Here is a 26,273-nt window from a genome sequence, read left to right as displayed (position 1 = left end):
AAGCGCTTAACATAGAGCTTTCAAAGGTACTGCAAGGGCTTTTTGGACACCCTACCCCCAGCCAGCTGCTCTATCCCTCTACTGAACAAAGGCAAGCAGAACAAAGGACCAGGAAAGGGAAAGAAACAAGCTCCCAGGAGAGTCCTGAGTCTCCAGGGACCCCTCTCAAGTGGGAAAGAGACAAGCCCCAGGGGACAGTCAGTGGCCTGCCTGAGCACAGCAAGACTGACAGAAAGGGAGGAGGGAGCCAGATAAATCCAGCATTGTCTCTGCCTGCCTTCCAGCTTCCAGACTGAGAGCTTGGCAGAGAGAGATGTCTTTGGTCTTTGTGCTGGCTAGCAGGAATTTTGCACCTTTCTCAAAGTACCAGGCAAATGCCAGCTGGAATTCTCACACTTCCTAGGGAGTGCCAACTACATTCAATTAGGGCTCTGGTAGGAGCGTCACACCTGCAGGCTGCTGCTCTGTTCACCGACAACAAAGGCCTAGCTGCAGCCTGAGACCAAGACCCAGTGGCCAAGAAGGCTTCTGGGAAGCCCAGACCAAGCTCTGCTCATGAAACCTCTCCCTCGTCACTTCAGAGGACTTGGAAGACACATGCTCCCTGCATAACCTACAGCTGGCTGGAGTTGGAAGGTGGTATCCTGGAGAGCAGATGAAAAGAGGTTTTATTCCCTGCAGTAACCTGGACATGGAATCGTGGCCTTGGTAACGCTTGGAGTTGAAGGCTATCTGGTCTATCTTCTTCATGTTTGCTGGATGCTTCATCTAACCACCACTACACCTAGAACAGACCTGTCCCATAATAGATATTCAGTAAGATTTTTGCTGAATGAATGAGCTTTGAGAAAAACAAAGATGAGCAGATGGGGACTTTTCCTTCAAGAAATCATAAAGTCTCATAAATGGGACTTGTCCTCATTCAGACCCAGCTTCCAGTTGCAGATGTGAGGATGAAAAATTTGTGAAGCTCTCCAGGCCTCCATTTCCTATAGAATGAGGATACCTCACTGATCTGCTATGAGGATTAGCTGTAATGCTTTCGTGTAACAATGACAAGGCCATCGTTAGCACTCTCAATAGTTGTTGACTATAAATAGCTGATCAGGACAAACAAGGCATTGATCACAGAAGCCCTAAATCCCTTCCAGAAATACCAGATTTCTCTTTCAGGCTGCCTGCCTGTCTCCCTGCCCAAACAGGGCTCCTCCTTCCCAGCCTGACCTCTAAACAAAGGCAGACTGTAGCTGGCCTCTGGTTCACACCTCTGTGGCTCTAGGACAACAGTGAAGCCCTCCTGCACAGGAGATCCAAGCCAGCCTCTACCCGCTGGCCTCCAAAGCTGTCCACCACAACCTCCTGCTTGCTACAGACTCTCTACCACAATACTCTGGTTCCAGAGAAGTCAAAGGGCTTATGAGCCACACAAAATAAAAGTACACTTTGTTTGGCCAGCTCCTTACTTGCTCTGTGACCTTGGGCCTTGTTTGCTAGATGACCTCGGGGCTCCTCCTAGCTTCAACAAGTACAGTTCTACGGTTTGCTCCAAAGCCTGACTACAGTCCCTGTGCCCTAGGTGGAGAAGAGGCAGCCGCAATCTGCACCTCCACTGTATCTAAGAAACGGGGGAGGGAACCGTAAGCCCGCATCCCACCAGGTCCTCACTCAGGGCAGCAGAACATAACTCTGCCAGGGGGACTGGGAGACGTGAGAAAAATTCAGCTGCTGGACCACCCCCAAGTTCTGAGCTACAGGGACCCTGCGCCTGTGCGTGGGCTGAGCTTCCAGCGGTGGAGGGAGGTGTGGGACTGTGTGCCAGTCCCCTTGCTCCCATTCCCGCTCAGCAACGTCAGGGAGCGCGCCGGTGCCCCGATGGTGCCCTGGTGCCCTGTCCGCAGAGCCCTCCAACCGCGGCGCCGCGTCTCCTCAGGGCCCCTCTCCAGACACACAGAGCTCCCCCAGCACCCGAAAGGAGGGCGGCCCCTGTGCCGGCTGGGGCGCCGAGCTGGGGCACGAGACCTGGGGGGCTCTGGGGTGCAGCTTACCCATGCTCCCCCCAGTCGACACCTCCTGGCTTTGCCAGCTTTCAAAACTACTGCCAAACCGGAGAAGATACGAGTGGGTCAGAGGCGGTGGCTTATTTGGGGCCCTGCTTTGCAAGGCCCTCGTGTGAGCAAGCACCCCCCCCCCCCCCAGGCCAGAGGAAGCTGGCTGAGCAGAGGGGCAGAGGGGCGGAGCAAGGGCTGGAGCCGGAGGGGCCTCCTGACAACTGATGGGAAACTCGACACCACCGGCTGCCGCTGAGTGTGGGCCAGGGACCTGGGGCCTCGGGCCTCGGAATGGGCCACGCGGGCAGAGCCAGGGAACCAGAGGGCTGGTGGATGGCTAAGGAATAGAGAGGAAGTCGCCGTGACATACGATCAACTGGAGGAAGGATGGGAAAGGGGGACTAGGGTGGGTGGTGGGGAACAGGCCGCAGCCTGTGACTGAGGGATCTGCAGCCTCTCACAAACACTTCTGGGCCTCCGGGTAGCTGTGAACCAAGCGGGGGACCACAGACAGCTGCTGACACATGGCCGGAGACCCCCTACGCCACCATGGACACCTCAAGGTTGGGGCCAGGAGCGGGGTTTCCCGACAGCAGCACAGAGGGAAAGCCTCCAGAGCCACAGGACAGCCCCATCTGTGGCTTCTTACCTGGGGATCCCACAGACGTGTGAGGTTTGGGTACAGGTAAAACTGAATTCCTTGGGCTGCCCCAGGCAGTGTCACCCCTCGAATTAACAGGACCACCAGCATGAGGTAAGGGAATGTGGCTGTGAAGTACACCACCTGGCCAAAGGGCGGATGAAAGACAAGGAGGCTGTGAGTTTGGAAGGAAGGGCCCAGGAGACCCAGTTGCAGAGGCAGGAGGCAGGAGCTCCCCCCACTCCACACACCCTCAGAACAGGCCAAGAGAGTTTCCCTCTGCCCCTCCCTCTCACCCTTGCAGCTGTTCCACTTAGTCTTCCCACTGCCTTAAGCCACAAGCTCCCATGTCCCTCTCCCATCCTCCTCCTGACACTTCCCTGTAATATTTGTGAAGTGACTGAATGAACGCAGGCATGCTCCCAACCAGTGTGTTTAGAATGATGGCAAGGGTTGTCAGGTATGAAAAGCTCTCTAACACATGATCCCTGTCCTCACAGAGCTTACAAGCTTAGCACACCCAGGCAGCCAGATTAGGAAGGAAGCCTTCTCAGAGGCCTCCAGGGCAAGAGTCCAGAAGAACTCAGAATGCCCTCTAACACTTCAGACACTCTATGGCCAAAGAGTCCCCCACCCACAAGTTCTCAGGGTGGTTACGAATCATTTTGAGATGAAACAGCCTCCATGGGATTCCTTTTCCAAAGAACCATTGAATACACCAGGGAGCCACAACCTGTATTCAATTTGCAATGTGCCCACACATGTGGTATATTGCAAGACCATTTTCCTTGGAAGTGTCCTTCCTGCCCGTCTCCCTCCCTTCTCCTTTCCATTCCACATCCCCACCTACCAGAGTGCACAGGACCGAATCAGGGAGAGCACAGAATCAAGGAAGGGAGCCATATGAAATCTTGACAGGCTCATTCCCTCCCATCCTGGACCAGGTTACAGCTCAGGGAGCTCCTGGGTGACCAGGCCCCCCGGGGAGGGCAGGGAGTCCTGGGCTGAGAGGGGCCAGGAGCTCTCCAACACAGACCTTGCCTGTGGACTTGACCCCCTTCCAGATGCAGAAATAGCAGATGACCCAGGCAACCAGGAGGCACAGGGCCAGCTCCCAGCGCAGGGCCCCCAGGTCGTGGATGCCATCAGAGATCTTCAGGACCCGCCTCCTGGGGAGAGAAGGTTGAGCGGGGCTCCACTTTTGCTGCCAGCCTCAGTTCTGTAGCCTGTGTGTCTCAGGCAGCAAAGACATGCCTCCAGGCTCTTGTCCAAAGGCTTGTCACCTGTTTTTGCTCAGATCCGTGAGGCTCTCCTTTGCCCAGAGGTGGGGGTAGATAGAAAGTGAGGCAAATATAAACTGTTCCCTGGTAAGTGTGCTCTGGGAGGCTGAGTATCAATTTAACCTAGAGAGGGAGGTGCAAACACACATCTTCTCAACCAGGGCTTCAGGATGTTTTGATACTAGGAATCATGTCCTAGGTGAACATCTATACGAGGGAGGGGGCGGCTAGGAGGCAGCACACAGGCAGCTGAAGGAAGGAGCGGACACAGGGGTATAGACACACATGCATGTGCGCTATCTAACGTGGGGGAGGGAAGGCAGGACCGGCTTGAGGGCAAAATTCTCATCTCTGAAACTAGTTCTGCATTAACCACAAATACAAGCCCAACAGAAAAAAAAAAAAAAAAGCCACTTTAGGTGACAGGGCCACCAAAGAAGGAAACTACTACTCGCTGTCCACTGAGGGTCCGCACTGCACGAGCCTATCCCTGTGCCCTTCTTTCAAACACACAGCCACACTGGGATGGGGAGAGGGCCTCACTTACTCCCAGAACTCGATGACAGGAGAGGTGGCATTCTCAGAGGTCACATTCAGGGAGCCATTGGTCCTCTGGAACTCCACACAGTATTCTACCCGTGGGTCCCAAGGAAGGAAGCAAGAGAAAAATCTTTCAGCATTTGACACGGCCAGAGAGGGGGGCTGTGAAACTGTAGGAACGGTGGGAAGTAAGGTACCTGAAAGGAACCGGGCTGAAGTTGTCCATACAAAACATCCTCAAACACAAAATAACCTCCAAATGCTTACTTCACCTTCTCCACATGATTCTACATGTGGGTTTCTAAATGGGTACATGTTCTTGCTAAAGCATGATCAGATGGCATCAGGAAGAATGGTCTGCATGCCATCTACTTCAAAGTAGGCAAATATTTCTAGGTCACTGCCTTGTATAAAGTCATAATCTTTGAGGGATAGTAAATATGCTTTCTAGGGATGACATGTTGCAGAGTGGCTGAGAGCACAGAGACAAGGTCAGAAAGTTCTGGCTCAAATCCTGACTCTCTGGTTACTTGCTGCATGGTTCTCTGACTTCACTTACCTTGATTCTAGAATGTACACAGCGATCTCCAGTGGTGAGATGGACAGGGGACTAACTAAAAAGTGCCCAGTAAATAGTGGCTCTTAATTATCTGTATATGACCTTGGAGTTTCACAACAGGGGCTCACATTCTTTTTTACATTGTGTTAGCATAATAATCCTAGAAAATATTAACACAGATGTGTTTTCCCCACTGTACACACGAAGAAAGGAATTTTCTTAGAAATGGCCTGTCACAGCTCATAAATGACTAAGTGAGAGCTAGAATCCAGCTCAGCAAATTGTATGTCTTACCTTCAAAATACCTGTAATCGGACCTTTCTTATTATGGCCACTACCAGCATCCTGGTCAAGATCCCCATCATTTTGTGGCTCCTTAACTAGTCTTCAGTTTCTTTCTTTTTTTTTAGTCTTCAGTTTCTACTCCTGTCTTCCTAGTCCAATTCCACACAGCAGCCAGAATGATTTTGTTAAAAATTTAAGTCACTCTATGTCATGTCTCAGTTTAAAAACTCTCCAGTTTGCTTCCCTGCCCATGCAGAGAAGAAGCCATAACCCCTATAATTGCCTCCAAGGCCCTTTTCAGTCTACTCCTGTCACCTTTGACCTCATCCCTCAGTGCTCCCTCACTCACCTGCTTCCTGGATACTATAAGCACAGGGCTGCCTCAGCACTTTTGCACTGGTTGCTCCTTGTACCTAGAGTCTGCCCCTGAAATCTCAGCCACTGACTCCCCCCACTCCTTCAGAGCATGACTCCTGTGTCATCTCAGGAAGGCCTTCTCTGAGGACTCTATTGAAAAATCACACCTCCATCCCTAAAATTCCCAATCCATCCTCCCTGCTTTATGTCTCTCCCTAGCACTTTTCCTGACATAATACATATTACACATTTATTTTATTTATGGTCTATGTATCACCACTAGAACAAAAACCTCATGAGGGTAAGGATCTTTGTTTGCATGCCTTATCATTACCCCAGCGCTTAGAACAGAGTCTGGCACAGGGTAGGAGCTTAATAAGTATCTGCTGAATGAATGCCAATCGAGCATTCTTTCCAGTATTCATTCTCTCTCTCTCTCTCTCCCCTTAAAGCTTCAGCTCACCCAGAAAAGCTTGTTTTCATCTTGACAGGACAGGATGTCTTATACTACGAAAGATGTTAGGCTCTGAGTAAAACCAGACTCACTAGGAGAAATGTCAAAAAATTCCAAGAAACAAAAGACACCGGTACAGAATTTGATCTTGGAATTGTCTCAGAGATCCCTCAGTCAACCCCAGTGCCCTGAAGCAAAAGCTCTAGGCCACAAAAAATTTGCAACATTTTTACAAAAGGAAGTTCCCTGAGATCTGGATCAAATCACCATCAGACAGGCTGGTTGTTGAGGGTGATTTCAGTGAACATAAAATGAAGGAGGGAGGGAGGAGAGAAGGGAGGAGGGAAGAAAAAAAAACCACGTAATTAAAAAAATATTAGAAGAAAACCAATTTTAAAACCAGACTCATCCAACAAAATATTTTTTTGAGCATTCATGATGTAGCCAGCCCTGTGCTAGGGGACAAAGGACACTCAGATAAAGATGACTTTGCTGACCTGTGGGAAAACCAGATCAACAGCCAGAGAGTAAGGTAAGAGCCAAGGCGGAGTGGGAATTCATTCAGTACAGGCACGCCCAGATACATTTAAGAAGAACCCATGGGATCCCTGGGTGGCGCAGCGGTTTGGCGCCTGCCTTTGGCCCAGGGCGCGATCCTGGAGACCTGGGATCGAATCCCACATCAGGCTCCCAGTGCATGGAGCCTGCTTCTCCCTCTGCCTGTGTCTCTGCCTCTCTCTCTCTCTCTCTCTCTGTGACTATCATAAATAAAAAAAAAAAAAAAAAAAAAAAAAAAAAAAAAAAATTTTAAGAAGAACCTAAGGAATCCTGGGCTGTCAGGGGAAGAACCTCCAAGATTTGATTTTTCACTTGCAGACATGTGGAAGGAAGGGGACAGAGATCAGAAACAGAACACCCAGAAAGGGATTGAGACTCGGAAGGCCAGAGGGGCCTTGCTAAATATTGCAAAATGTGCCTCCTTGTCAAATAAAGGACTCCAACTTCAGTTGAGAACTGGCTACCTCACCTGAACAACAAAGAAATGAATCATGGCACAGGTGGGGCCTCACTGACAAGCACTGAGGGATATTCGGGCAATGAGCACAAGAGGTTGTCCTGGATCCACATGGGACAGCTCTCTGCCTGTGCTGTCTGTAGGGTAGCCTCCATCCATGTGTGGCTAGTTACATTTAAATGACTTAAAATTAAACAAAAATTGAAAAATTCAGTTCTTCACACATCCTGGGAACATTTCAGGCACTCAATAGCTACATGTACCTAACAGCTACCATGTTGGAGAGTCCAAAGAACATTTTCCTCATCACAGAAAGTCCTCTTGGATGGAACTATCCTAGGGACTTTCAATTTTTGTTACTTTCAATCAAACCGACCCAGTAATAGTCCTATGGCCGTCTTCTAAGAGAGCTACATGCAGTATTATTAGCACAGGAGAAATCAAGTGTTATTATAAATTATAATGAAGACTCACAAAACAGTTTATTCCCTGGTTAAATTCAAATGGACTATGAGGTAGAAAGATCTAAAACTGGGGCACCTGGGTGGTTCAGTGGTTGAGCGTCTGCCTTCAGCTCAGGTTGTGATCCTGGGGTCCTGGGATCTAGTCCCACATCGGGCTCCACACAAAGACCCTGCTTCTGTGTGGACCTCTGCCTGTGTCTCTGTCTCTCTGTGTCTCTCATGAATAAATAAATAAATTCCTTAAAAAAAGATCTAAAACAGTATCAGAAAGACGTGAGAAACAAAGGTAATGGACAAGTGATACATACATACACCAAAGTAATATTTCAAATTGAAATAAATAAATGGCTAAACTACATTAAAAAATCAGTTCTATTTGTATAATACATGAATTCATAATGTATGAATTGAATACATTAATTTTTTTTTAATTTGAGTACAGTTGACAATTTCTTTTTCTAAGTCTGTAGCATTTTGCCTGTGATGCTGGTGAATTCTCACACTGATCTTTGACACAAGATTTCAGTGACTTACTTGGTGGGTTTCTAGTATGTCCCAAGTTAAGTTTGGGATGGGGTGTCCAGGATGTAATGATAATCCCAGCCCTGGTCAATGTGGCAGAGTAGCGGGAGGAAATGGGGTCTCTAGGGATGACCTTACCTGTATTCCACTCATGGTGGCAGCTTCCCCAGGGAAGGTCAATGGTGAAGCTGCTAAAGAGGTAGAAGAGGGCCCAGGCCAGGACAATGATGTAGTAGATGTTGAGGAGGATGACAATCATCTGGGAGGCGTAGCCAATGCCTGGAGGGGAAAACTGCAGAATTGGGCTAGGGATGGTGGACAAACTTCTCACACGCCACCCATCCCAGTTTAAGAGGGGGTTTGTACTCATTCCACTGTCAAAGCCCTAAAACAGTTCTCCTATCATCCTCCCTGACAGGTAAGGAGAGGCTTTTCTCCCTGCCTTCCATTTCTCTACCCTGGCTTACTGTGCACTTTTACCTTTATCAGTTCTGAAAATTCACTGATTTAAAGTTATTTTTTAAATGTGTAAGACTAACTCAAAGACTCCATTAGTTAATGCTTCCTAGAATTAAGCTGATGTATTTCTGCAATATAAAAATACATGTTAAGAGCAGGAACAGGGGTGACTAGCTAGCTCAGTCTGTAGAGCAAGTGACTCTCAATCTCAGGGCTGTGAGTTCAAGCCTCACACTGGGTGTAGAGCCTACTTGGGAAAGAAAAGATCAGGAACAGACAACTCACATAGGAGAAAATACGACTAGCTCCTCCTTAATAACTGCAGGTGTGCAAAAGGAAACCGTGGTGAGGTACCATTCTGCACTGGCAGGCATAGTGAAAATTTTTTTTTTTTTTTTTTGCATAGTGAAATTTTTTACAAATGATACAACTCAGTGATTTCCAGATTTGTCCACGTATTAGAATTACCTGGGAATATTTTTAAAATTTCAAAACACAGACCAGACCCAAAGCTAATTAAATCACAATCTCTGGGTGTGGGACACAGGCTTCAGGATGTTTTGAAGGTCCCCAGGTGACTCCAATGTGCAGACAAGTTTGGGAACTGCAGGGGATCCCTGGGTCGCTCAGCAGTTTGGCGCCTGCCTTCAGCCTGGGGTGTGATCCTGGATTCCCGGGATCCAGTCCCATATCAGGCTCCCTGCATGGGGCCTGCTTCTCCCTCTGCCTGTGTCTCTGCCTCTCTCTGTGTGTCTCTCATAAATAAATAAATAAAATCTTTTTTAAAAAAAAAGGTTTGGGAACTGCAAATACCTCAGAGCTGTGAAAGATATGGAAGAAAGATAAGGACATGGCAAGTCAGTATAACACTTACATTGGACAATTTAATAAGGCAGATCAAGAGACATCACCATGATTGTCCATTTCATCCAGTGATCCTAATCCTGGAAAGTTATCCCAAAGAAATAATTCCCAAAAAAGAGGGTCAAAGTTATCTCAACAAATACACATGAGAGCAGAATATAACAATTTTATAAGTAATTGAAAAGAAGCAAAAAGCCCCAAACAGAGAACTGTGAATTAAATTATGATATATATACTCAATTGAAATTTATGCAATCATTAAATTATTGTTGCATAGAAAATGGAAAATAACACTAACTGGAAAGTGGAGACATAAACTGTGTATATCCCAGATCACTAGAAATGTAAGCTCTATACAAAGATAAATAAAGAATGAAATGAATCCCCAAAACTGGAAACAACACAAATGTTCTTCAGTATGTGATGGCTCAATGAACTGTGGTATATCTATACCATGGAATACTACTCAGCAATAAAGAAGATGAACTCTTTATACAAAAACCTGGATGGATCTCAAGGGCATCATGCTAACTAAAAAAGCTAATCTCAAAAGGTTATAGACTGTACAATTCCATTTATATAACATCCTCAAAATGACAAAATTGTAGAGATAGAGGACAAATTAATGGTTGGGAAGGGCTAGGGATGAGGAAAAAAGGAACAAGTGTAACTACAAAGGAGTAGTATAACAGAGGTCTTTGTGATAATGGGACAGTCTATATACTGATTGTGGTTATGGTTACATAAGTCTATACGTGTAATAAAATCACATAGAATTATACACATACACATATACACAAATGAGTGCATGGAAAACTAGGGAAATCTGAATAAGGTTGGTAGATAGTAACAATATCAATTTCCTGGTTCTGATATTTTGTTATAGTTAAGTAAAATGTTACCATCGAGGAAAACTGGGTGAAGGGTACATGTGACCTCTCTGTATGATTTTTGCAACTTTCTGTTAATATAACATAACGAAAATCCTATATATAGAGAAATATCGAAATGAAACATCCTAAAGTTTCAATCGCTATTATGTTAAGACAGTAGAATTATTAATTATATTTTTCATCATTTAAAATTCTCTTTTTGGGGCACCTGGGTGGCTCAGTGGTTAAGCATTTGCCTTTGGCTCAGGTCATGGTCCTGGTGTCCTGGGATCAAGTCCTACATCGGGCTCCCTGTGGGGAGCCTGGTTCTCACTCTGCCTCTCTCTGTGTGTCTCTCATGCATAAATGAATAAAATATTTAAAATAAAATAAAATTCTCTTTTAATTTTTTTATTTTTTAAAGATTTTATTTATTTATTCATGAGAGACCCAGAGAGACAGGCAGAGACACCGGTAGAGGAAGAAGCAGGCTCCATGAAGGGAGTCCGATGTGGGACTCGATCCTAGGACCCCAGGATCACACCCTGAACCAAAGGCAGATGCTCAACCACTGAGCCACCCAGGCATCCCTAAAATTCTCTTTGTAAAGGTGTCATAATCAGTTAATTGTTCTGAAAAATACGAAACCATTGTTATACATTTGTACAATATAAAATAGCTAAAATAGCTTTGCACTCTACTTACTTAATCTAAAGCCTTTTTCCCATCCTCATCCCTGTCTTCTCCATTCTCTGATAGATTGGGTGATCAGCTCAGCATTGGTCCCACAAGTAGAGGGTTTAACATAAAGACACAGAGTCTTATGTCAATCAGCACTGCTACGAAACCACCCAATCACCCCAAATAAGGTTTGTAACCATGTATGCAGATATCTGGAATCAGGCACCTGGCTACTCACCCTCAAAGATGGGGCAAATCTTCCTCCAGGCTGTGACGCCTCCCTGGCTAGTGTACTGGCCCAGTGCTGTCTCCAAGAGGAAGACAGGAATGCCACAGGTAAAGAGGAAGATGAGGTAGGGGATGAAAAAGGCACCTGTGGGTGGGAAAAATGCTTTACATTAGCTGGCACGAGCCTCCTCATGGTCCACATTTATCTTCTCCCATTACCACCCTGTACTGTCCATCAGAACCCCCAGGCATGTGGGACATGCAAAACTGTGAGGGACATCTCTACAGATATCTGGAACCATAGCAGAGATCAAGAGTGGCCACCAACCCCTTTTTTTTTTTTTTCACTCTGAAAGTTTCAATCTATACCTACCAGGATTTGCTCCCCATCAAACCTCGATTACTAGCTCAATTACACATAACTGTAGCAATGACAGCTCCTTGAATAATGGACATCCAAGAGCATTAACATAGCCCACAGATTCTAATTCTTTTCAGGGAATGACTATTTTTAATGCTAGATAGAGACTTCTAGCAGACTGAAACCAGATTTCTCTTTAGTAGTAATCCTTTCTGCTCAGCTTTCTGCTGAGACAAGTGTACTGATGCTGGAAATGCTGGCATTTTCTCCACTGTGGACTTCTATCTGTTGCCAAGGTAGACAGAGAAGAGAGAATTGCACAGAGAGGGATATCCAAATATCTGCAGGGAGTCCCCTTCTAGCTTTCAACTGAATGCTGGTCAGCACATATATATGAGGAAACTTCCCAAAGTAAGGGAAAGAACCATTCAAAAAGATTGGGAGCAATGGTGCTCACACATGGCTGGGAAGAGTGCTGGCTCCCACCAGTGGTTGAGCATCTGCTTTGGCTCAGGTCATGGTCCTGAGGTCCTGGGATCAAGTCCTATATTGGGCTCCCTGCGGGGAGCCTGGTTCTCACTCTGCCTATGTCTCTGCCTTTCTCGGTGTGTCTCTCATGAATAAATGAATAAAATATTTAAAATAAAATAAAATTCTCTTTTTTTATCCAGTCAGACTGGATAGTCCCAGAATTCACAGGACATTGGGAAGAGAAGGCATTTCCTCAGAAGTGGGGAATAATTAGCCCTAGATTGAGCACAACTCTGGTTCTAAGAAATCTTAGAAGTAAAACCCAAAAGTATCAAATAACTTCACTGGTCCCAAACAAATCTCAAGAGTATTTATAGACATATAAAAATACTCAGCAACCAATAAAGCAAAAATCACTAGGCCTGGTGTCCAATCAAAAATTACCAGGAAAGGGGCGCCTGGGTGGCTCAGTTGGCTGAGCTTCCAACTCTTGATTTTGGCTCAGGTCATGATTGCAGGGTCATGGGATTGATCACTATATTGGATTCCATACTCAGCACAGAGTCTGCTTGTCTCTCTCTCTCTCTCTCTCTCTCTCTCTCTCTCTCATACATACATACATACATACATACAATCTTTAAAAAAAAATTACCAGGAAAACAAAGAAGCAGAAAAACATTACTCATAATGAGTAGATAAATCAATCAATTGAAAAAAATCAATCAACTGAAATCAACGCTAGCTTACACTAATGTTAGAAAAAGTAGATATGGACACTAAAATGATTATTATAGGGGATCCCTGGGTGGCTCAGTGGTTTAGCGCCTGCCTTTGGCCCAGGGCACGATCCTGGAGTCCCAGGATCGAGTCCCATGTCGGGCTCCCGGCTTGGAGTCTGCTTCTCCCTCCTCCTGTGTCTCTACCTCTCTCTCTCTCTGTCTATGTCTATCATAAATAAATAAATAAATAAATAAATAAATAAATAAATAAATAAATAAATAACTTAAATAAATAAAAATAACTTAAAAAAATAAAATGATTATTATAACTGTGTCCTACATATTCAAAATGTTAGAGATGTGAAAGGTATTGAAAACACCCAAGTCAAATCTCTAGAGATGAAAACCACAGAGGCACCTGGCTGGCTCAGCCAATAGAGCATGTGACTCTCAATCTCAGGGTTATGAGTTGAAGCCTAATGTTGGGCATGGAGTCTACTTAAAAAAATAGAGATGAAAACCACAATGTGGGATCCCTGGGTGGCGCAGCGGTTTGGCGCCTGCCTTTGGCCCAGGGCGCGATCCTGGAGACCCGGGATCGAATCCCACATCGGGCTCCCGGTGCATGGAGCCTGCTTCTCCCTCTGCCTGTGTCTCTGCGCCTCTCTCTCTCTCTCTCTGTGACTATCATAAATAAATAAAAATTAAAAAAAAAAGAAAAAGAAAACCACAATGTCTGAGATGAAAAAATACATTGGATGGGATTAATGGCAGATTAACAGCAAAATAAAAGATTAGTGAACTTGAACCACAGAGCAGAAACTATCCAAAATAAAATAAAGAAAAGAAGTTTAAAAAAAAACGTCAGTGAGCTATGGGACAATTTCAAATAGTTTAATATACTAGTAAGTGGAGTTTCTAAAAGAGACAAAAGACTAGGGTGAGGGAGGGGGAGGGGTGCAGGCTCAGGAAAAAAAAATTGAAGAAATAATGGATGAAATTTTTCCAAGTTTGATGAAACTATAAATCTTCATATCCAAGAAGCTCTATGAGCCCCAATATAAGAAACATAAAAAACACTAGACCAAGGTTCATCATAATCAAATTATTTAAATCAGTGATGAAAAGTTTTTAAGAGGAAATCTTAAAAGCAACTAGAGGGGAAAAAAAGACATATATGTACAGAGAAACAAAGATCAGATGACATCAAATTTCTCATTGGAATCAATGCAAATGAGAAGACAGCAATAAGAAAGCACATTAGTTAGTACTGAAGGAAAAAAGAAACTGTTAGCTAGAATATTGGGATTCTGTTCAAAAATAAAAATGAAGTATGCTTCCTAAAACCTGAAAGAATCCATCACCAGAAGATCTGCACTATAATAAATGTTAATGAAAGACCTTTAGGCAGAGGGAAATAATGATGCCAGAGAGAAGTATGAATCTACACAAAGGAATAAAGAATGTTAGAAATGGTAACTACATACCTAGGTAAACATATAGGATTTTTCTTATCACCCAAATCTCTTTGAAAAATAATCAACTGGTTACACAGTATAAGGTGGAGTTTATAGCATGTGAATAAAGTAAAATGGGTAACAACAAGAGCACAAAAGTCAAGAGGAGAGAGATGGAAATGTATTATTGTAAGGTTCTTATAGGTAAAGTGGCATAATATCACGTGAAAATGAACTGTGATAAATTAAAGATGTATGCTACAAAACCTAAAACAATCATTCAACTAACATAACAAAGACTTGTGGCTAGTAACCCATCAAAAGAAGAAAGTCAACAATGAAATAATAAAAAATATGCAATTCATTAAAAAGAAAGGGAAGGATTGGAAAAGGAGAACAAAGAACTGATAGGATAAGTAGAACACAAATAGTAAGATAATTGATTTAAACTTCACTGTATAATTAATTGGATAATTGCTTTATTTTATTTATTTTTTCAAAGGTCCAAAGTTTTAATGTTTTGAATACATTCTCCAGCAGCCCCCCAACTTCCCTCCCCCCCCCATAATTGCTTTAAATGTAAATAGTCTAAATATCCCAAATAAAAGGCAGAGATTGTCATATTGGCTTCAAAATAAAAACTAGAAAGACTCAGCTCTATGTTGCTTAAAAGAAATGCACTTTAAATTTCAAGACACAAAAAGAAGGTAATCCTGCCTTTAGAGATAACATGGACAGATCTTGAGGACATTATGCTTTCAGAGAGAAAGAATAAAAAACAGTATGTTCAAGCACTGCAGCATTCCCCACCTGCTGGGCTGGATGGCAGGAAACCCTGGGTTCTCCTCCAGCTTTGGCCTCTAACTTCTTGGGGATCCTAAGCAAGTGTCCTTTCTCGTTCATGTTTCTCATTAGCAAAGTGAGGAGTAGAGTAGGAGTCCAGAAGGGACCTGACAGCCCAGCTTTACTGCCATCCAGGGTCCCTTTCCTAAGGTCCCAAACCCAGACCAGTAACCGCAGCTCAGAGCACCAGAGGTCTCATTTACTCAGTACTCTAGCAAATCCTGTATGTTGTCACTTATATGTGGGCTTTCAAAAAGCCAGATTTGGAGGGCACCTGGCTGGCTCAATCAGAAGAGCACGTGATTCAGAATACACAAACTTGCAGCTATAAAATGAATACGTTCTGGCAATCTAATGTTTACAGCATGGTGATGATAGTGAGTAAAACCATATTATATACTTGAAAATTGTTAACAGAATAGATCTTAAGTGTTATCAGGAAGAAAAGATAATTATGTGAAGGAACAGAAGCATCAAATAACCTTACTGTGGTAATCACTTCACAGTAGATATGTGTATCAAGTCATCACATTGCACACCTTAAACTTACCTATGTTATGTCAATATCTCAATAAAACTGGAAAGACATTTTTTAAAAAACAGGTCTGTGGTTACTCTCTGACAGGGTAGAAAAGGTAAGAGGTGGGAGAAAGGGACAGGAAGAAATTTGAGGGAGTAATGAATATGTTCATTATCTTTTTTTTTTTAAGATTTTATTTATTTATTCATGATAGTCATCACAGAGAGAGACAGAGAGGCAGAGACACAGGCAGAGGGAGAAGCAGGCTCCATGCACCGGGAGCCCGACGTGGGACTCGATCCCGGGTCTCCAGGATCGCGCCCTGGGCCAAAGGCAGGCGCCAAACCGCTACGCCACCCAGGGATCCCTGTTCATTATCTTAATTGAGGTTTCATGGGTGTGTATGTGTCAAAACTTACCAAATTGTACACTTTAAGTATGTACATGTCATTGTATGTCAGTCATATCTCAGTATAACTGCTTGAAATGAAAGTTAACAGGGAATAGCTTTTCTGGAGTTCTTCACCTTCCAAATCTCTGGCTCATAGTCTACACACCCGTAAGTCAGGGACTGAGGAAAGCATCTGATTACCACAAGGACAAAACAATAAAGATCATAAGCACCTCAGCCTAATAAGACCATAAATTAATCCAAGACTTGTTGAGCAGGAAGGGAAGATTAGGGAAGAGAGAACTCAGCTGATATGAACAGTTACTGCTTGGAGTTGGAAACATGGTAGACAGAGAGAACAGAGAGAGATGGAAAGACAGAATTTTCAGCCCAGCTCAAGCCCCTCCTCCCCATCTTTATGCTACCAGCTCTTTCCCAATCCACCAAGCCAATGTTTAACCATGGTGGGTTCCATGGTCAGCTCTGCTCCCCTCACCCTCTGCATCTTTGAGCACGTGGGTAGCTGGCCAAAAGGGGCAAGGTCCACACTCAACAAGTAGAGCCACTGGCCCTACAGGAGGGAGGGGTCAGGGGAGCAATGGCCCCCAGAGGCACCCAGGTGTAAATGGGGGAGTCCTCTGGGGCACTGCCTCTTTCCCCACCCAAGCCCCAGTCACCATGGAGCTAGTCCTAGAGCAGAAGATGGAGTTCAGTTACCTGCTCCCCTATTCCCACAGGTTAGTCTCCTTGCCCAAATTCTAAAATGTCCTGGCATATTTCTCCATAAGATGGGAGAGGCCACATCTCAACCTAGAAAGGAATCATTCTGCAGGCCACCCTTCTCAAAAGGAGCACATTCTGTGGTGTCATCTGTAATGTTCCAGCTAATCTAAAACATAAACTGGTGAGACGCCACAGGAGTAACACAGCAGAGAGCATACACGTACCGTTAGGTGCTGGAGTCAACAATTAATCTAACCACTACTGGGAGTTGAGTAATTAAGTAACAATGGTAAAAAGTCATCACATACTACTAAAATAACTATCATTCTTTTTTTTAAAAGATTTTATTTATTTATTTATTCATGACACACAGAGAGACAGAGACACAGGCAGAGGGAGAAGCAGGCTCCATGCAGGGAGCCCGAGACGTGGGACTCGATTCTGGGACCCCGGGGTCACGCCCTGGGCCAAAGGCAGCACTAAACCACTGAGCCACTCGGGCTGCCCTCATTCTTTTTTTTTTTTCATTCTTTTTTTTAAGATTTTTTATTTATTTATTCATGAGAGACACAGAGAGAGAGAGAGGCAGAGACACAGGCAGAGGGAGAAGCAGGCTCCATGCAGGGAGCCTGACGTGGGACTCGATCCTGGGTCTCCAGGATCACACCCTGAGCCAAAGGCGGTGCTAAACCATTGAGCCACCTACTGTCATTCTTATATAGAGAAAAAAGTGCTCTTTATTTCTCTTTGTTCTTTATACTAACAATCAACATCAAGGTGATCGGTTCTCCCTGAGGCCAGGTACCGTTTAATCCTCTCTGCACTGGTGTCCTGCTGGTCTCTCTCCCTATGGTCTGCAGCTGCCCTGCTCCCACAGCCTGCTCCTTTAAGATCCCTATTCCTAGAGATTTGGCTGGGGGACATTCTATTGTAGCCTCCTAGCCTCATGAGGGGTCTCCAGGCATTCTAGGTATTGAGGAACTCAGTTGGCCAGCAGCCAGGGTCCCGGGAGCTGGAGAGACCCCAGCTGAAGGCCCATGTTCTGATGCATTCAGGATCTAGGTGTGTGGGGACTGAAGATCAGTACAGGGAGGGCTTGGAGGAGGACAAGGAAAAAGGAAGCACCTGTCTTCACACAAGGTGTTCTATGACTAGCAAAAACCAATGATTCTTTCTTAGCACAGGTGACCTCTGCCCCTGGTTTTCAGCAACTTGGACTTAGAAATGAAGTAAGGGGGAAAAAAAAAAAAAAGAAATGAAATGAAGTACGGGGGCACCCGGCTGGCTCAGTTGGAGCAGCATGTGACTCTTGATCTCGGGGTCATGAGTTCAAGCCCCACGTCAGGTGTAGAGGTTACTTAAAAATAAAATCTTAAAAACAATACATAAATAAAATCTTAAAAAAAAAAAAAAGAAATGAGGTATAGAGGGGATGACAGATGATGTGTTCTGATCTGGGCTGAGATTGGTGGGCAAGTAATTTAAATTCCCTCCTGGCAGATTTGAATCCTATTACCAAAGCCCTTTCCTACCACCTTCCCCCAACATCAGGCCTTTGGGGTTATCAAGAGCCTTTTCAAAGCTAGAGCTTTAGGGGTCAAGCCCCCGGGGAAGGTCATGTTTGCTATGCTTGCTTTTCCCTCCAGGGAGCTGAGGGTGGAGAGCTTGAGAAAGAGTTCACAGGTGCAGAGTCTTCGGCAGGAGCCCCATCCCCACCACCACCGGATGCACCACGGAGCACACTGTCACTACCATGCAGCACTCATTCTGGCTTCTTCCTAGCCCAGAGGGAGAACACAGAGCAGATGCGTACTTCACCCACTCCCGAGTTTTGCCCAAATAACCCATATTTCCTATTTCTGAGTCTTTTCCTCCCCATCATCTTGAACCAGCTACAAGCAGTCTTTGCCCTGGCATCCCGCTGCGACTGCTCCTGCAAGGTCACCAATGGCCTCCACACCACCCACACCAACACCCCACTCTCCCCTGTATCTTTCTACCCTACCTGCAGCATGTGTTGCCATTGTCTGTCCGGCCTCCCTGACATCATCTCTTTCCTTGCCTCCCAAAACACTTCACTGTCCTGGTTGTCACCCTTCTGTACTGGTTTCTTCTTCTATGTCTCCTGCTGGTCCCTCCTCTTCCCTCCACTCCTATGCTCTCTTCTCACCATGAAAATGCTAATCACTCTCAAATTTGTATCTCCTGTCCACATCTCTCTCATGGACTCTGGACTCACATGTTTTACTGCCTAGTCGACATCTCCACTTGGATACCTAATAGATATCTCAAGTCATTGCTCCCCAAACTCAACTCCTTCTTTTCTTCCTAAAACCTGCTCCTCTCATGACCATCCACATTGCAGTAAAGGGCAAGTCTTTCCTTCACAGCGATCAGGCTACAACCCTCAGACCACTAAGACCAGGCAGTAGCAGTGGAGGTGACAAGAAGTGTCAGATGCTGCAAACATCATGGGAGGTCTTTAGTCCCCACGTTAAGGAACTCAGTCCATTGGCAGCCAGGGTGCAGTGACCCTAGCTGAAGACTGATGTTCGGAAGCACTCAGAATCTGAGTATTTAGGTAGATCCAACAGTTTGGTGGGGCACAGGGTGTGAGGGTGGGAAGGAATCAAGGATGACTAAAATTTTCAGCCTTGTCACTGGTCTGCTTCTGCCCTGACTCTTGTACAATCAGTTCTCAACAGCAGCCAAAAAGATTATTTTAAAAGGTAAGATCATGCTGCTCCGGCTCAAAACCCTGCCCTGTCTCCCCATGTCACTAGAGCAAAAGCCAAAGTCTCACAATAACTGACAAGGACCTACATGATGTGCCACCCTCGTCCTATTTACTTCTCTGACCTCAGCTTCTATTTACTCCCCTCCTTGCAACTCCCCAAACAAGCCAGTCAGCCTCTTGCTCTATGACTCCTAAATCTTTTGTGTCCTCTGCTTGGAGCACTTTTACCTTCAATATCCACACAGCCAACTCTCTCACTCCTGGCAAACCTCTGCTCAAATGTTATTGGTGTCCACACCCTACACACCCCCTCCTGGTCCCTTTTACCCAGCTCCACTTGGTCTTTTTCCATAGTACTCATTAACTTCTGATACACTGTATAATTTTCTTATGCAGTTTGTTTATTGTACTGTCTCCCTCCTCTAGAATGTAAGCCCCACAAGGACAGGGAATCGTTCTGTTTTGTTTCTAGATATATCCCTACAACTTAAAAGAATTCTGGGCAAATGGTATGTACCCAGTAATTGCTGTTGAATGACACAGTCAGGGCAGGGGCTTGGTGGGCTGTGTGCTAGGGCAACTGGCAGAGATTGGAGACTCCAGAAAGCTTTTTCAGGGGTTGGATTGGCCACTAAGGTCCTGGACAGCAGGGAGAGCGCTCAACCAGGTGATGACTAAAGCAAGCATGGCTCACATTCATCTCCCTGAGAAGCCTGCTAGTTGCTTTTGATTTTAGATGGGCTTTCTTATATCCACTTTCTTAGCTTCTCTGGTTTTCAACCATAGTGTTTAACTGTTTACCTGCTTTTCTATCCTATTCTTGCATCAGCCCTTTCTCTGGTCTAGAACTCACTTCAAATTGGATCTAACAAATGTTAAAGCTGGAAGGAACCAAAGAAGACATCATTTGTATTTTAAGATGAGAAATAAAAGTATGTCTTGGGGACTTTTTCATCTCTGATTTCACCATTGAACAAATATTGATAATAAGGTGCCTGCTTTATCCTCTCGCCTTGCCCCAAGCACAGAAGTGGCTGTTAAGGCTAAGAGGTTGAAGAGAGGGCCCAGAAGCAGACCAATAGTGTCCATTACCTGAGCATGGTACACCCCAGAGTACCCAACATCCTTCTCCAGAACTTGCTCAAAACATTCCTCTCATCACCTGGGAGTCCAAGTTCCAGTTGGAGAACCATGGGTTTAAATAAGATCACTAAACCAGGAGGAAACAGGGTCAAATCAATGTAAGTGGTCTCCATTCTCCCTGCCTTCCTGCCCCCCATTGTAGTAAAGTGTCCTGTCAGAAAGAGGCACTGTTCCTTGATAGACAAGAAGGTGAGAAGAAGAAGCGTTGGGGGGCAGCCCCGGTGGCTCAGCGGTTTAGTGCCACCTTCAGCCCAGGGCGGGATCCTGGAGACCTGAGATCAAGTCCCACGTTGGGCTCCCTGCATGGAGCCTGCTTCTCCCTCTGCCTGTGTCTCTGCCTCTCTCTGTGTGTCTCTCATAAATAAATAAATAAATAAAATCTTGAAGAAGAAGAAGAAGAAGAAGAAGAAGAAGAAGAAGAAGAAGAAGAAGAAGGAGGAGGAGGAGGAGGAGGAGGAGGAGGAGGAGGAGGAGGAGGAGGAGGAGGAGGAGAAGTAACAACGTTGGAGCCCATTCTCTGTAGGAGCTTACTTTTCTGGGAGGCAAGGAGAACTGGGTGAGGCCAGAAAGGTAAAATTGCTGGGAACACCAAAAACTGGGCATGTCTAGGTTCCTCTCATGACTACACATTTCCTCGGTTAGTCCCCCTTACCTTGGCAGAGGAGGCTTTCCATTAATTCACTCAGTGGCCCTGGGTGACTCATGGCCTTCAGAGCAAACCTGGGCATCAGCCTCTAGCTCCAAAGCTGTCATCCATCAAGGAAAAGAGGAGTCCTAAAGCCCTGCACTTGATCAAGGGAAGAGACTATGGGTGGTAGTGTTAGGGATTAAACAGAAAGTTTGACTGGGTCCAGGACCCCTAAAAACATTTCCATTCTCAGTCAGAATCAGCATGCTGAAAGGCAGGCTCCATCCAGGGAGGAAGCAGCCACAGGCCGCCACACCCATCTCTTCCCTCACAAAACCATGGCAAGAGCCAGGGGCCTGATACTCTTCCTGGGTCTGCATTTCCACCCAAGACGGTGTCACACACTTCTGGACCTGCACAAATTTACTACAGAGCCCTGAGGCAGAGCTCAGATCGATACAGACACTGCCTGACAAGCTCCCCTCAAAAGGGTGAGCCCACACCCCCCACCGCTCCTGATCACAGTTCCCTTTGCTTCCCCTTCCTCAGCCCACTGGTTTTGCGCCAAACCCACAAATCACTCCCTCCCACCTCTTCGTGCCCCTCGGGCTAATACCCAGGCCAACCTTTACCCAATTCCAGAGAGGCTTGGGGAAAGCTGCTCACCTCCTAATCTTCCTGCCATGTGAGGGGCTAAGCTGGTTACTAGGCTCCAGGTACAGAGTCCCAGTGTCGAGCATAGCCCCAGACTCCTCCTCTGCCCTGGACCAGCCTTGTCCCTCCAGCCAGTTCACTGAAGGGAAGCATGTGCAGTGTCTAATGCTAGGGTGGAAGTGGGAAGGCCTCCTTCCTTCCCTCATAGTGCACACGGGACAAAGTCCTGTGATTTCAGGCTGCTGGCCAGAAATCCTTGGGGAGAAAGGACATACCAGCCCATACCCACCCCTCTGGAAATATTCACATTAACTTCCAACTCCAAGGCCAGTCCTCCAATTGCCACAATCCTGAGAATAGGGCTCCAGGGCTTTAGAGCACCCCTGTCCCCACCCCCACCCAGCCTTCCCACCTCCACCACCCAAACCCACTGGGAGACAGAGCTCCATGTGTTTAGAGGCTCCTACTCCCCTGAAAAAGGGTAGGTGTTACATTAGGGTATCCTCCAATCCTTGCAGCCCACAAAATAACTACTGCCCTCAGCATTTTCCCATGTGATCTACCTCCGCATTTCCCCTTCCTTCACCCTAACTGCAGCCTCACTTCCAAACCAGATTTGGGATCCCCAACACCCATAAGCTTTACCCATGGACAAGCAAACCCATCCTAACCCACTCCTCAGCCAGAATGCCTCAGTATCTGAGAAATCCCTCCAAGCTCTCCCACAGAGGTCTGGGTTGCCCTGAAAGTGAGTTACTGGTGGGAAATTAACTCCATTACTGTGGGAGAGCAGAGTTACCCTGGGGGGCTGGAATGGGGTGGGGGGATTGAGAAGCCAGTAAAGACCTAGGAAAGAGTTAGAGGTAATACCACATAGACACACACGTTCAGTGGGAAATTTTTAAGGAAGAGCCACTAGTATCAAAGGTTATGACACCGGAGGGGTTGGGTAATGATTGGCTTACGGAACATCATGGTGCCTGGGGGAGAGCACAGGAAGACACAGATTAAGGAGTCTCATGACCACAGGACAGTTCAGTAGCAACGTCATCTTCCACATAGCTGCCATTTATTAAGCACTTTACATACATACCTCTAATCCTTATAACAACTTGAAAGGCAGGTACTACTATCTTAATTTACAGGAAGAGCAGTTGAGGCTCTAGGGGCTTAAAGAATTTGCCCAAGATTACACAGAGATTAAGTAGCAGAGCCAGAGTCCAAACTCTGATCCATCTGGTTCCAAACCTATGTTCATATTCTTATGATGCCATACCAGTCTAGAGAAACCCCTGGGAAAGTCAGGCAATCTGTCTAGATCTCAGCCTCCTGCAGTGTCCTGACTGACTTGGACTGGTCTTTCTGACTCCAGCATTCTATGTACCCCCAGCACTCCCCAGAGGGGCAGTAAGCGCAGGAGATGGAGACATCCTCCTTCCAGGGATGGGTGGGGTGGCGCAGTGGCTCTCACCTCCCCCATTTTTGTAGCAGAGATAGGGAAACCTCCAGACGTTGCCCAGGCCAATGATCTCCCCAGCCACTGACAGCACAAACTCCATCTTGTTGTTCCAGTGTCCCCGCTCCAGAGTGCCCTCTCCCTTTGCCTTTTCCATGACTGGGTACGCGGCCTTTGTCTCTCCATTACTGGTGGTGCTCGAGACCCTGCTATCCATCCCACCTGGAAAACAAGCAGCGGGCTCGGTTACTGCTTGGAACCCTGGGAAAAAAAGCCTTCCCCTTCCGTCACCAGCAAATTCCCCAAGGGAATAAGTGCGCTGGAAGAAAAAAGATTCCAACCCCCTTGCCTGCAGACCCGTGTCCTCCTTAGTTAGCACCCCTTATTAGTAAAGGCTGAGTGAGAGCTGCCGAGAATGTATATTCCTTTCCTGTTCAGGAAGAAAGCATCGATACCAAGGTACAGACCCTGCTTCCCCTAGGCAGGTCGTCTCGGGTTGGGGCTTGTGGCTGTGGAAGAATTCACGTGGCCCCAGGTTGTCTAAGTTCTCCCTGCTGGCCAATGACTCGCTTTGCGTACATTAGTGTGTGCTTCAGTTTCAGTGTCCTGTATGCTGGGGACACTGAGGCCAGGAAAGGATCCTTGAGGCCAGCAATTTCCCTCATAGGAATTTACTCTAGGGAAATCACTGTGCCTGATTTGGCATTGAGGATGTTCATTGTGTACAACAGCAAAAAATGAGAATGTATATAAATGTTCCAAAATGGTAGATAGGTGAGTAAATTATGGCACGTGCATAGAGTGGACTATTCTACAATCATTAAAAATTGTGTTGCAGAAGAATGTGTAATGAAATGAAAGTGTTCACAAATATGTGAAGTGAGAAGTTATAAAATAGTATATATGATATGATTATGCTTGGGAAATATTTTGCAAAGTGTACACACTGAAAGATTGGGATATCCACCAAAATGTTTCTCTCTCCGTGGTTGGATTATAGAAATATTTTCCTTATTTCTATTTTCTACATTTTCATCAAAGAACATGATATATTTCGAAATATTAAAATAGAAGCAACTTTAAAAAAAAATCCTTCCAAAGGAATGAGAGAGGCTGAATGGGGCCCTGGAATTCTGAATAAGATAGGCTTATCTTTCCACTATCCTTCCATGTCTCTCTAAAGTCAACGTAAGAGAAAGATCTTTTTCTTTTTTGGTGATGATACATGTAGGAATCTATTATGGTAGAGAAGACAACATGAAATGAATAAAGAGCCATAGTTCCAAATGCTTCACTGCCCTATTCTAGACTCTTATTGGGATTGAAGAGAAGATTGGGTATTGTTCACACTTAGTGAGCAACTACTATTAAGTGCTTTACATATATTTGTTTCATTTATTCCACACAACCACCCTGAAAGGTAAGCAGTATTAATTCTGCTTTGTAAATAAGGAAGCTTCAGCTCAGAGAGGCTAAGTGACATGTCTGCTGCCATACAGCAAGTCAAAGACATAGGCAGGACTTGAACCCACTCTGTCCCTGCTCTTTCAATTAAATCTCTCCATTACATTGGCTACCCAGGTTTATCAGCATGTCTCAATAAGCATCTTCTGATGACTCTCTCCTGATTTTATACAGTGGTCCCTTTTCTGGAGAAGGAGACACATGGACTTTTTCATATGCCTCAAGAAAAATTCATGCTAACAAACTTTCTCACTGCAAGCCCCATCTGGCCAGACTCTCCAATGGCTCTGCCTCTCCCAAGGGGCTACCTTAGGGATTTAAAAAGTCACAGAGAAAGTCAAGGAACAGTAGGAACCTTTGCTTATTTGGTACATTGGGGAATAGGCTCCAAAGATTGTGAGCTGAAAAGGAGAAAACCCAACCAGCTGGTCCCAAGAAGGTTCCTCAGCCCTTTCAAGAAGCTTGTCTACGTCTTATGCTGGTTCAGAGCTTCCCTTTACCATCTGATGGGTGTCTTCCTATGGTGGAAGGCCATTTTCCTCCACTCCTTCATCCTCAGGGTACTGCTTCTCAGAAACTGCAGTTAAAAGGTCATGAGCCATGCAGTCAGACAAACCGGGCACAGATCTTAGTTCTGTGCTGTACCACTCGCTGTCTGACTCCAGGGAAGTGAATTAACTACTCTGAGCCTCAGTTCACTCGTCTGTAAAAGTGAGAAGGACTAAGTGAGGCGATGTATATATAATAAAGCACTTAGTAGAACAACAGGCATTCAATTTTTTATTTTCTTTCAGTCTTGCCAAGAGTTGTTCATTGTCTCATCTCACAGAGAAGCAAGCCTTCCTTTCTTTCCTCTCAATCTGGGGTTTTCTTCCTCTAAATCACATGGTCCCTCAAGCCAACAGCCACTGAAGCTTCAGAAACCCCAAGAATATAGCATCTAGTCTTTGCATATGCACACATAAGTGGCAGAAAAATATTTTCTAGGAGGGTCAAAAAATCCTTTCGTTGTAAGTCCTATGATCTTGCCAACCTGTAGTCTGAGACCTAGAAACAGAAGAGAGAGAGAGAGAAGAAAATGTTACAAACCTTAGTGCAGTTGCTGCCAGAGGTCCAGTCAGGGGGAGAAGAATTATCTAAGGGGGAAGGGGAAGGTGCTGGCTATTTAAAGTGCGGTTCCAACTCCTCTGCCGCACTTGTAATTCTAAACTTGGCCCAGCCCACATTCCGCCTCCTGCCACCCCACCCCACTGTTCCCTCCCCTGAGCACCAGACAACTCACACGCGAGTGATTTCACAGCCTGGGGAGTGTGAGCACACCCTGGCAGGTCAGGCCAGTTGCTTGTGAGGCTGGGCAGCAAGCTGTCTTCCCCAGGGTTCACGAGCTCTTCCCTCTGGCAGCCTCAGGGTCTCCCTAGAAGGATCCCATCTTTCACCC

At 45.7% G+C, this 26,273-nt stretch overlaps 1 protein-coding gene across 12 annotated transcripts in view; it reads right to left on the bottom strand.

Moving 5' to 3' along the window:
- The window catches only part of SLC6A13 (solute carrier family 6 member 13), a 36,365-nt gene extending 10,308 nt beyond the window's left edge, over positions 1-26,057 (bottom strand). For 3 of the 12 annotated variants that reach the window (XR_005379709.1, XM_038576397.1, XM_038576401.1), the window contains exons 1-7: positions 25,925-26,057; positions 23,387-23,593; positions 11,279-11,413; positions 8,303-8,443; positions 4,516-4,600; positions 3,725-3,857; positions 2,698-2,832 (exon numbers count right to left, since the gene is read on the bottom strand). Coding sequence is in view for 11 of the 12 variants with exons in the window: in XM_038576397.1 (XP_038432325.1) it covers positions 2,698-2,832; positions 3,725-3,857; positions 4,516-4,600; positions 8,303-8,443; positions 11,279-11,413; positions 23,387-23,588 (831 nt within the window). In the remaining variant the exon portion in view is untranslated. Of the gene's footprint in view, positions 1-2,697; positions 2,833-3,724; positions 3,858-4,515; positions 4,601-8,302; positions 8,457-9,497; positions 9,568-11,064; positions 11,177-11,278; positions 11,414-21,285; positions 21,421-21,927; positions 22,081-23,386; positions 23,594-25,924 lie in introns of those variants that run through there. The other 9 variants (XM_038576403.1, XM_038576404.1, XM_038576398.1 and 6 more) reach the window with 9 other exon arrangements.
- Positions 26,058-26,273: the final 216 nt, after the last annotated feature.

Source organism: Canis lupus, chromosome 27, assembly GCF_011100685.1.
Source record: "Canis lupus familiaris isolate Mischka breed German Shepherd chromosome 27, alternate assembly UU_Cfam_GSD_1.0, whole genome shotgun sequence".
NCBI classification, from domain to species: Eukaryota; Metazoa; Chordata; class Mammalia; order Carnivora; family Canidae; genus Canis; species Canis lupus.
The sequence above is the reverse complement of the archived record's forward strand: the minus strand, read 5'-3'. Positions and strand labels throughout refer to the sequence as shown.